The sequence below is a fragment of the Musca autumnalis genome, unplaced genomic scaffold (assembly GCF_047663935.1).
Source record: "Musca autumnalis isolate F117 unplaced genomic scaffold, ASM4766393v1 scaffold_4, whole genome shotgun sequence".
Classification (NCBI taxonomy): Eukaryota; Metazoa; Arthropoda; class Insecta; order Diptera; family Muscidae; genus Musca; species Musca autumnalis.
The window spans coordinates 231985922-231998538 of record NW_027411977.1 but is presented as its reverse complement, the minus strand read 5'-3'; the positions used below and the strand labels follow the sequence as shown (position 1 = coordinate 231998538).

The following is a 12617-nucleotide window of genomic DNA, read 5'->3' as shown; positions in this document are numbered from 1 at the left end:
TAACTGTGAAGTTACACCTTTAAGTGGGGCCATCATTCTATGATTTATCTTAAACTCATGAAACTTAGGGTATGTTCAGTGAGACTCAGTAGCTTGGGTGTAACTGACAGCTCGTAATTTCATTATATGACGAAATATGTATATAAATTAACTAATTATCACAAACTCATGACCATTGCGGTATGTTCAGTGATTCTTAGTCACTTAGATGTTAACACAGAGAAAGAGAAGGCTATCATTAAAAATAACAGGGAAGGTACACCTTTAAATGAGGCCTGTGTTCAGTGTATTATCATTAACTAATGAACATTAGGGTACGTTCAGTGATCCTTAGTTGTATTTACAATCACATATCCATTAAGATTCTGCTTACATGAAAATTGCAACGGCTTTTCTTGCTTTGCATAAAATAACGGTGATGGTGATGATACACCCTTATTTGGAGTATGTTCAGTGACTGTTAATAATTTCATATGACGAAATAAGTTAATAAATTAACTTAATTATTATGAACACATGAACATTAGGGTATGTTCAGTGATATTTAGTTACTTAAATGTTAACATAGAGAAGGCTGGCATTTTTAATTACAATGAAAGCTTTGTTCCTTTACTTTTTTAATGGTAAGAGTGGTTAAAGGAAAAAGTGTCAAAATTGTTCAAAATTGCTCTCTCATGAACATTTTTACCAGAAAAGTAAAGGAACGGCAGCAATGTCAGAAAAAACATAAAAAATCAATTTTCGTCTTTTATTTCACAGTTTTTAATTTAGTGTTGTCAGTGTTCGACTTTTTCTTCTGTTTTTCGCCCATGTTCTTCTTTATTGTGAAATAATCGTCAAACAAAAATCGAAAAATCAGTTCTGCCATTTTTTACCTGCAGAAATTTGTCTGGTAGCCTGTGGTAGAAGAGAAAGCCATTTTCGCTCTCTCTCCTCTCTCACTCTCTTAAAAATTGCTTCCAGTTTTGCCACTTTTCGGGGTTAATGAACGCTTTGCAGGTTAAAAATGGTAACAAATGGTTAAAATGGTAACCTCAGGTAAGTAAAGGAACACAGCTGAAGTCAAACCTTTAAATGGGGTATGTTCAGTGATACATAGTACTTCCAAGTACCTGCAAAAACTTGTAAGTACTTTTTACTTGCAAATTTGTCGAACAGACCTACTGCTGCTATTGGTAACACGAGGGTATGTTCAGTTATTCGTAGTTATTTGTAGCTAGGCTAGATATACAAACATAACAGTGCAGTTACACATTTAAATGGGGTATGCTCAGTTAGTGATCATTAAGTTATGAACATTGGGATATGTTCAGTGTTCTTTAGTCACTCGGATGCAAGATCTATTTAACAGGTCACGTAAGTAGCACAAATACAACTCTGTTTTGGCCAAAAATTCTTCAATATGTCAAAATGTTTGTTTACGTTTTCATACAATTTATTCACAATAACAAAAAATTTGACAGATTGAAACCAATCAGCTGGCCGTTTTACGCCACCTTATTATTTCATCATGCTCGGATGTAAACATAGAGAAAGAAGAGTAGGCTCGTATTTAGCATCAAAGGTATGACAAACCTACATGCGGATAAAAACAAGCACTGAATAGAATTAATTTACATTACATGAGGGGGTGTTCAGTGATTGCTAGTTATTTTTATTTGCTAATGGGTACTTTACACGATATGTTTTTTGCATATGAGTTGTCACTTCTCCCATACAAAATGTATATGCAAAGTGACAACTCATATGTAAAAAACATATCGTGTAAAGTACCTATAACATAGGGTGACATAAGAAATCTAGTTTAAAAAGGTTTTCTATATACCAGGAAGGGCTTACCAAATAGAGTACATTTATTATGGGTTTCTTTAAGCTGACTATCATTCTAGACGTTTTCCTAGAACACTGACGACATTTCTAAGAAATTTCTAAAGATGGATGACATTTTAAAATCTTAAAAATGTCTTTATAACTATAGCTCTGTTCCTTTACATCAGGGACGAGCTTCTTTGCTTAGATCGTGTAGTGAGGGCGCCCACTGAGTTGTTTTTGCATTTGCTTCTCTCTCTCACGTACAGTGTAAATGAATGAAAACAAACAAATCTTAATGTGGTTGTTGCTTTTTTCACTCATACGTTCATACATGTCTTCGCTTTGGTTGTATTTCTGTGGTCGTCGCTGCTTTACATTCAAGAATCTTCAAGTTTTACCACTTTTTACTCGAAAAGCGTTCCGTTACTTCTTACACCATGCAATTCATATGGGAGTAGTTTACAACTTTTACTACTTTTGCCGGTTTTACCATTTTCAAAAGTAAAGGAACAGACCATATCTTTTATAGACTTAAATGGTTCTTTCAGTCTCTACAGTTCTTTTACAGATTGAAAAACTATCCAATAGATTCTACAGGTCTTTCCAGGACACAGAAAACATTTCTAAAGAATTTCCATTGATGGTTGACATTTTTAAACGTTAAAAAGTCTTTCCAACATCTTTCATAGACTAAAGTGATAATCTACAGGTCTTTTATAGACTGAAAAGCTTTCCAATAGATTCTAGAGACACAGAAGACATTTCTAAGGAATTTCCATGGATGGAAGGTATTTTAATGTGGCCTTTCCTTTAAGGGGCCTTTCTTTTACAGCATAATGCCTAAACAAGTTTGTTACTCACTTTGGTGGCTGTTGATCAGGTCTGCTATTCCATTCATCTAACCAATCACTATTGTCTTTTGCTTCACCAGTCTGAAATGAAAAAGGGAAAAACAAAATCCTCTTAGGAAATGTAGATAAATAATAGAATTCAAAACTTACCTTATTCCAATAATTAATATATACATTTTTTAGTTCTTCATCTGGACACAATTCTGTGTTTGGACTGTTTGGTGGTGATTTGGGGCTAAAAGGAGGGGGAAAGAAATTAAAATTATTAGAAAATTTAATTCTTAAAAAAAATGTTCTTAGAAAATGTGGCTTTATATGATTTCAAATTCATCCGAAAAATATCAGTAAAACAGTTTTGAATCTGATAACCTTTTTATTTAAAAATATGTGCATTTTTTTAGATTGAAAGTTTTTGCCAAAAATATTCTATTTTAAGAATTATTGCCATTGTTTTCCGCTCCTTACCTGTCTCTGGGTGTATCGCGCCGCGAGCTAGCCAATGAAACCACACGACTTGATTGATTCGATTCACGTTGTGCCTCACGTAATAGACGTAAATATTCCTCACCATTGGCAAAGGGCAAGGGTGTTATTCTGTCTGGACTTTTAACGCCAGCCATTGTGGCAGCAGTACTTAATTCAATCCAAGATTCTGAAATAGTCAGGAAAAGAATAAAAAATAGAATTATTAATTGCAAAAATGAAGGCAAATAATTCTAAGGAAACCAAATATAATAAGGCGATAATGGATTCTAATTAAAAATAATAAAGAACAAAAAATTTCAAATAGACATTAAGACAAAGATAGGGAGATTTAGAAAAAAAAAGACGATAACAGATTCTAATTAAAAATAAAAAATTAGAAATAGAAATTAACACAATTAACTTAGGAAACAAAAGCGATAGGTACCAATTAAAAACTAAGACATTTAAATTGGTAGACAAAGACCGGGAGACTGAGAAAAAATCAGCCGATAATAGCTACTAATTAAAAATAATTAATTTAATTTTAAAATATTCCAGAAATAGAGTATTGTGATTCATCCGTTCATCGACTTTTTTTTATTTTATGAGGTTAATTTTATTATTATTTCGAAAATAATCAATACAAATTGCTGATAAAAATCAGTGATTATTTCGATGGTCATATCACTTAAAAAATATTATTTTTTTTTAGTTCCGATTACATGTTTTTGTCGATGGATTTTGTATTCGACCTTGAAGGGAGAATAAATGAAAATGATTTCAATATTAATCGTATTAAATAAGCTCTTACTAATGAAGCGTAGCGTAATTAGTTATGTGTTGACAAGGTAAATTGGAAAGAGTAATGGAATATTTAGCTGTAATTCTCGCATGACAAATGTAAAGAGAAGGTAAATGTGTAAATGTTCTTATAGAAGATTTCAAAGTCGATGGTCAGATATACAACGCTTCAACATGGCGATTTCCGTGTTTCTGTGTAAACGCCATTTACATTTAAGCTTTTTGCCTTCTTTAAGAGTATTTATTTGACGTATACACAATGGAATTGACATTCGAAACGCTATTAAATCCGGTTATTAAATCAGGTTATATGTAAACGGACTACAAGCAATGATACTTTAATGGCTCTATATTGATTTGGTGTAACGTAAAATGTATTAAAACATCTGTCAATAAAATCAGCGCAACAATGCAATGCATCATTTAGGTTAGAGTATGTTCAGTAACTGGTAATATTGGGTTAGGCAACTGGATGTAAAAGAACGTTTAAACTGGTGTTTGTTGTCCTGATAATGGCGCTATATTGATTTGGTTTTACATCTGTCAATGGAAACAGGGGCAACAAGGCAAATGCAACATTGAGGTTAGGGTATGACTGGTATCATATGGTTAGGTTAGGCTGGAAATAAGAGAACGTTTATATTGGAGTTTGTTATCACAATAATGGAGCTATATTGATTTGGTTAGACGTAAAATGTATTAAAACATCTGTCAATAAAATCAGCGCAACAATGCAATGCATCATTGAGGTTAGAGTATGTTCAGTGACTATAGCAAATGGATGTAAAGGAACGTTTATACTGCAATTTATTGTCATGATAATGGCGCTATATTGATTTGGTTTGACGTAAAATGTTTGAAAACAGCGCAACAATGTAAATGCATCATTGAGGTTAGGGTATGTTCAGTGACTGGTGTCATTGGGTTAGACAACTGGATGTAAAAGAACGTTTAAACTGGAGTTTATTATCCTGATAAAGACGCTATATTGATTTGGTTTTATATCTGTCAATGGAAACAGGTGCAAAAAGGCAAATGCAACATTGAGGTTAGGGTATGACTGGTAATAGGGTTAGGCAACTGGATGTAAAAGAAAGTTTAAACTGGAGTATATTATCCTGATAATGGCGCTATATTGATTTGGTTTTACATAAAATGCATGGAAACATCTGTGAATGGAAACAAGGGCAACAATGCAAATGCATCATTGAGGTAAGGGTATCATTGGTTTAGGCAGCTGGAAATAAGAGAACGTTTATACTGGGGTTTATTATCACAATAATGGCCCTATATTTATTTGGTTTTACATAAAATGCATGAAAACATCTGTCAATGGAAACAAGGGAAACAATGCCAATGCATCATTGAGGTTAGGGTATGTTTAGTGACTGGTATCATTGGTTTAGGTATCTGGATGTAAAAGTACTTTTATACTGGAGTTTATTGTCATGGTAAAGGCGCTATATTGATCTGTCTACAAAAAAACAGGAGCAACAATGCAAAGGCAACATTGAGGTTAAGGTATGTTCAGTAACTGGTATCATTGGTTTAGGCAACTACAAATAAGAGAACGTTTATACTGGGGTTTATTATCGCACTAATGGCGCTATTTTGATTTGGTTTGACGTAAAATGTACTGTGTTGAAACCAACAGTGCCTGACCTTCGTGTTACTTCTTTGTTTCCCTGGTTTTTGCAATTTTAATTATTTTAGCACGCCATTGCTAGTGAGTGACCGCAAGGCAATTAAAATGAAAACAACTTTGTTTTGTTGTGGTTTTATCTCAGATAAAAAACAATTCGCACATTTTTCTGCCCGCACCACTACCACCACCAAAACAACAAAATATAAACGCTACAAATGAAAATATAAACAAATAATACAAATAAAATATTTTATTATTTTTATATGACGTTTTGTTTTGCTCGTTGTTTTCTTCAAGATTAGCCGCGGCGGCGTGACAGAAAGTTGTTTACCTTGTTTTTAATAATGAGTGGTAAGTATTATTATCATCATCGTGGTCACCTGCCGCCCCACTGATAGAATATTCCGTTATTATCTACCTTTTTTCTTGTAGAAGAAAAAAAGATGATGATTTTCTTTGTTCCACTTGAAAATTTGTTATTGTTGTTGTGGTGGGTGGTGCAGCAGTCTGTCTGGACACATCAATCATTTTTAGTTATTTACTTTTATTGTTAGCACAATTTAATTTTTTATTATTAATAAAAATTGCACTTCTTTGTGTCCGGGTAATGGAGGTTGGTATTGTTTTTTCGCTTTATTTGGAGAATTTTATTATCGCCATTATGGGAGCAATCAATATGAAAGTAAAAAAGGTCGTTGAACTCAACAAAATAAATTTCTCTTGCAATTCTATAAGAAACACAAAAGAAAATAACAAAGCGGTGTAGTTTTTGGCAAAAATGTTTAAAGGACCTCCATATTAAGACTTGCTTCCCAAGATACAAAAGTATTTTATTGTAATTACAATTTTTACGTCATCCCGAAATCCCCGGTAGCCCCCAGCAGTGGCATGGACATGTTTAATGAACGTGCAAACAAACTCTTTCCATCCCCGTCAGTGTGTTTCTCACACCACCGCCACTTGTGGTGCATTACATTTTGAAATTTCTCAAGTGTTTTTCTATTGCGTCAAGAAAAGTGCGCCTTGGGAGAATGACGATGGCAAAAATTGTTGTTTTGTTTGTTGTTGTTTTTATTACTTTTTAAATAAACGAAATGATTCATTGGAAACAATAGATTATAACAATGATTAAAAATCCACAGACATTATAACCTCAAAATTTTTGTAAAAGTGCTTCCAAGTAGAGAAATACTATGTAGAAAAGTCTATATGAAATCTTTTGTAGTTGTTGTTTTTAATTTCACAATTATATTTCGTTATCGTTGATGGATGGATGTTTAAAGTGATGGATGATAAGAAATAGAAATAGAGGAAATTCTAATTAATCAGTTTTCTTCATCACATTTTGAATTAATTTTTTGAGGAATTGTTTATTTACTTATTGGGAAACTAAAAGATTTGTTCAGTTTTAGTTACATTTTTAGGAAATTGTTTTTTTTTTTTTCAAGAAATGGATGTTTTAAATGGTCTGTTCCAGTACTGCACATTTCTACACATTTTTACTATTTTTTCGATAACATAAAGGAAAAATCGGTTATCGGAGTAAAAATGTGTAGAAATGTGTAGTACTGGAACAGACCAAAAGTTTTATTTACTTGATTTGTCGTGTGATTTGTTTATTATGCCGATAAACGAGCGTAAATGCATCATTGAGGTTAGGGTCTGTTCAGTGACTGGTTCGACAACTAGGAGTAAAAGAACGTTTGTACTGGAGTTTATTATCATGATAATGGCGCTATATTGATTTGGTTTGAAGTAAAATTTTTAAAAAACATCAGTCAATAAAAGCAATCGCAACAATGCAAATGCATCATTGAGGTTAGGGTATGTTCAGTGACTGGTATCAGTGGTTGGGGCAACTGGATGTAAAGGAACGTTTATACTGCAATTTATTGTCGTGCTAATGGCGCTATATTGATTTAGATTGACGTAAAATGTATGAAAACAGCGCAACAAGGCAAATGCAACATTGAGGTCAGGGTATGTTCAGTGACTAGCATCAGTGGGTTAGACAACTGGAAGTAAATGGACGTTTATACTGGAGTTTATTAACACGATAATGGCGATATGCTTATTTGGTTTAACGCAAAATGTGTGAACAAATCTGTCAATGAAAACAATCGCATCATTGAGGTTAGGGTATGTTCAGTGACGGGTATCATTGGTGTAGGCAAATGGAAGTAAAATAACGTTTATACTGGAGTTTAATAACACGATAATGGCGCTATGCTGATTTTGTTTACCGCAAAATGTGTGAAACAATCTGTCAATGACAACAATCGCAACGTCATTGAGGTTAGGGTATGTTCAGTGACTGGCATCAACTGGAAGTAAGAGAACATGTATGCTGTTGTTTGTCCTAAAATCTTTGAAAACATCTGTCAACCAAATTGGCACATTATCATGATAATAAGTGATAGTATAAACGCACTTTAAGCCGTCGGTTTTCATCAATTAAAAATACCAAAACTGGAGAGAGTTGCACTTTTAACTAGAGATAATTGGTGAAGTGCGGTGGTGCTCAAAATATTTTGTGCATTATACTATGTTTAAATTTACGAAATCCACTCGATTTCAACTGTCAAATGAAAACTTATTTGAAATCGATTCGATTTCATTTGACGTTTGAGCAATGGAATTGACAGTTGAAATCGAGTGGATTTCGTAAATGTAAACATAGTATTAGTCTCTCTGAGAGAGTCTTTCCTTTGCTAAACCACGACAGTGGTCACTTTAACGAATAGGTGATCTTGGCTGGTGTAGTGGCAATTATTACAATGGTGTTGTGCCTGGAACAAGTGTCGTTTAGGGGCACCTCTCGGATCGGGCTGAAATTTTTACCATAGGTATCCCTTGGGACCCTGAACACAACGATATACAATTTTCCGGGGGAAGTCCATACTTCCCGAGATATGGGTCTTGATATTTCGTACTTGTAACACCTTTAGGTTGTTCATGGGCACCTCTCGGATCGGGCTGGAATTTTTACCATAGTTAGGCCTTGGGACGCTGAACACAATGATATATAGTATCCGGGGGGGTCCATACTTCCCGAGATATGGGTCTTGACATTTCGTACTTGTAACACCTTTATGTTGTTTATTGGCACCTCTGGGATAGGGCTGAAATGTTTACAATAGATAGCCCTTGGCACACTGAACATAACGATATATAGCTTTCCGTGGGAAGTCCGTACTTCCCGAGATATTGGTCTTGACTTTTTTACTTTTATCACCATTATTTTTAAAACCTATGCAATATGGGACTCGTTTTAAAGCTCACGAATAATAAATAAAGTGGGATACGCGATCAAAACTCTCTTTTAAATTGAAAGTGGTCTGGACTTTATCCTATGGACAGGGACGAAAGTGGGCTACGTGATCAAAACTCTCTTTTAAATTGAAAGTGTTCTTAAATAGCCGGCCTTCGGCCGGGAATTTCAAACTTTCTCATATAGACAATGACAAAAGTGGGCTACGCAAACAAAACTTTCTTGTAAATTTAATGTTTCCTAAGTAACCGGCTTTGAACAGGAATTTAATGCATTCTCCTATGAACACGTGTAAAAATATGTCGCGTGCATGAAAGTACTCTCCATAAGCTCTAAAACGATGCCCATATTGCCCACGTTCGAATAGTAACATGTCAAGACCCAAATCTCGGGAAGTATGGTCGTTTTTTTGATTACAATGGTAATTGTGTTATGCATTTAGGGTATGTTCAGTGACTGTTATCATGATTTCTTTAATAACGGACATCAGTAGTGGGACTCTGTAACGAATTTTTTGGACAAACATCGGTCAAATTAAAAAGCAAAACTATGAATATAAGTTGTTGTAGCAGCATTTAACCCTACGTAGGTTTAATGCTGGGTTGGCAGCCGCTGGCCGAAACACTATGGTTCCGGGTCAATCTGGTACGAAAGAACCCGCTGCTGTGGGATTGATAAATAAAAGTTGGTAACACTGTTGCTTTTTATTTTAACGATTTTGACGGTAACCAAAAAATGTGTTAGAGAATCCCGCCACAGTTGACGTCGTTGTTTCGCCTCTAATAAGTGGTTTGTTGTTACTTTTAGCATAACGTATGTTCAGTGACCGCTAACCACATTAATGTCAACAAATAGAGAGAGAAAGAACAAGAATAGCCGTATTTGGCGTCACTGATATACATATGTGGAGACATCGAATACGAAAAAATGATCCTGCTTTCATCGGCTGACATCGTTCTTTTAAACACGCCGATGCTTTGCAATGGTAATAGTCATGGTGGAACAAGAAGGTGGTACATCAAATCATACCAAACGTCAAAATTGTTTACAATAACGCATTGCTGTGAATTGCTTGTTTACCTTGTGATTTTATTCACAATAATGCAACTAGTGTGATAATCAGCTGTTTTTCCCGTTGTACCTGTATTATTGTGCCTTGGTAATAGTGTTATGCCTTTAGGGTATGTTCAGTGACTATTCCTTAACATCACGAACTAGGCCTATAAATTAACTAATTATCATGGTCGTTAATGTACAAAAATTATTTAATATAGTTTTAGTTTCATTAGCGCTTTGTTTTGATTCGTTTATTTTATGACCCGCATTAATGAATGAATGAAACGTGACGCGGTGCAGATGGGTAATTTGTGTGATTTTACGATGTTGTATTTACGTAGTAAAAAATTTTATTTTTGAATTATAAATATACGCAACTACTACATACATGCATGCATGTGAGTGGGTGTTTGAAGGCATGCATGTTTGATAAATCATTTGTTTTATCAGGAAAAAGGAAATGTTGATGTTATTTTATAATAGATAGAACAACAAAACAAATGAATTTAATGACTTGCAGGCAGCAGATCATTGTACGATGTGGAAGAACAAGAAATATGTACACGTTTTGAGTGACCAAAGTAATTGGTAAACAAATTATTAATTTTAATTTTTATTATTAAATATTTTTTTGTTAAAAAATGGGGAAAAGGCATCTTGTAAAGCAATAATCGTTTATACCAGCGCATTTATTTGACGTAAAATATAGAAAATTAACTGCCAAATACATCATTTTAAGTTATCATGGTATTGATCGTTAGTATAAACGTACTCTTAACTACTCCCAATAGCTAACCAACACAAAAACTGTTTACTATTTGACCGGCTTTTTGTTTTGTGTGCTAGCTCGCTGGTACTTGGGCAAATACCAACCTACACATCAACTTGAACAAATATGTATGGACGGACTCGTTGTTTGTCTGCAATATAATAAAAATAAAACTAATGTTGACCGGTTTTTTGTCTTCTTTTTTTCCAATCATCAACAAACAACAACCAACTACAATATGGTGTGATGTGGCAAAACAAAACTGCGTCGTAATTTTTTGTTTATATTTTTTGTGAGGGAAAAAACTTTGTTTTGATTTTCTGGTTTTTAAAATGTGGGGTCGATGACGTATGTTTGTTTGAAAATGTGTATGGGAGACAGATGGCTGTTATTGCTACTGGTAGGTCCAATAAAATATGGCATACATATCTTCTGCGGAGTTGCGGCAGAATCGTTTGACACCATTTGATGTTGTTTGAAAACAAAATAAACAATTTCATTGTTTTTTTTTTTTTTTTTTTTTTTAAGATCAATGATTCTGTTAGGCAATTGCAAACATATGGTGTTCTAATGCAATACAATTCCACATATTGCATTTCAAACATCTAAAGATGATGTGGGAATAATTTGAAGAGGGAAGTGGAGATGAGAATTTACATTATAGAAATGCAAGTGAAGCTTTTATGAATGGTCTATGCTTAGAAAAGTTGTCAATTAAGAATGTCAATTCCATTGCGTATACCTCAAATAAATCCTCATAAAGGAGGTAGGTAGTAAATCCGCATTTAAACTTATATATAAAATAATTGTTCCACAAGGGAGACGGTTTCTTAATACTGTAAACATTGAAAAACATTTTTCCTTACCGGATTTAACAAACTCACTGGGTTTCAAATGTCAATTCCTTTGCGTATACGTCAAACAAATCCTCATTAAGAAGGTTAACCCTGCAAAAGGCTATAATCTAAACATGGCCTTACAGGATTTCGATATTTACTAAGTTTTATGAATTTTATACAAGTTTACGACATTTACGACATGCTGAATTTTAAGTACTGCACAAGATTTCTGTATTTAAAACGTTTTAGAACTTTAATACCAGTTTGACTTTTTTGATTTGATTTTTTTTTAATTTCTTAACAGAAAATAAACAAAACTTCTATAATTTCAACCTTAAATGCTTTGTATTCCACATTAATTTGACATTTAAAACAATTTTATACGTTTTATACAGGTTTTTGACGTTTGCAACATGCTGAATTTTAAGTTTGTAAACTTTGGGTCCGTCATACTAAACAAGGTTTCTGCAATTACAGCTTTTTATAGATTTAATACCAGTTTACGACAACCTGATTTATTTATTTTTTTATTTATTTATTTTGACCTAAAATGATCAAAATTGGTAAAATTTAAACATCCAAATCTAAAATGTCACGTATTTTACAAGATTTAGACATTTAAAACAATTTTATACGTTTTATACAGGTTTCTGACGTTTGCCACATGCTGAATTTTAAGTTTGTAAATCTTTAATCCATCATACTAAACAAGATTTTTGTATTTAAAACGGTTTGCAGCTTTAATACCAGTTTACGACGTTTTTGACATCCTGATTTTTGGGTTTCTTAATCTAAAATCAACAAAACGTGTATGATTTCAACATTTCAACCTTAAATGTTTTGTATTTACAAGATTTTGACATTTACAGCAATTTTATACGTTTTATACAGGTTTTTTACATTTCCGACATGCTAAAATTAAAGTTTGTTAATCTTCAATCCGTCAAACTAAAAAAAGTTTTTGTATTTAAAACGGTTTGCAGCTTTAACACCAGTTTACGACGTTTTTGACATCCTCCATTTTTGGGTTTCTTAAACTAAAATCAACAAATCGTCTATAATTTTGACATTAACAGCAATTTTAAACGTTTTATACAGGTTTTTGACA

The 12617-nt window shown here is 33.4% G+C and overlaps 1 protein-coding gene and 1 pseudogene across 2 annotated transcripts in view; one reads left to right on the top strand and one right to left on the bottom strand.

Annotated features, from left to right (window-relative positions):
• Positions 1-12617, top strand: part of LOC141400955 (histone-lysine N-methyltransferase trr-like) — a 208528-nt pseudogene that overhangs the window by 48178 nt on the left and 147733 nt on the right.
• Positions 1-12617, bottom strand: part of BNIP3 (BCL2 interacting protein 3) — a 45949-nt gene that overhangs the window by 2120 nt on the left and 31212 nt on the right. The window contains exons 2-4 of one of the 2 annotated variants that reach the window (XM_073986165.1): positions 3129-3315; positions 2814-2898; positions 2674-2744 (exon numbers count right to left, since the gene is read on the bottom strand). In XM_073986165.1, the coding sequence (XP_073842266.1) occupies positions 2674-2744; positions 2814-2898; positions 3129-3315 (343 nt within the window). Of the gene's footprint in view, positions 1-2673; positions 2899-3128; positions 3316-12617 lie in introns of both variants that reach the window. The other variant, XM_073986164.1, reaches the window with a different exon arrangement.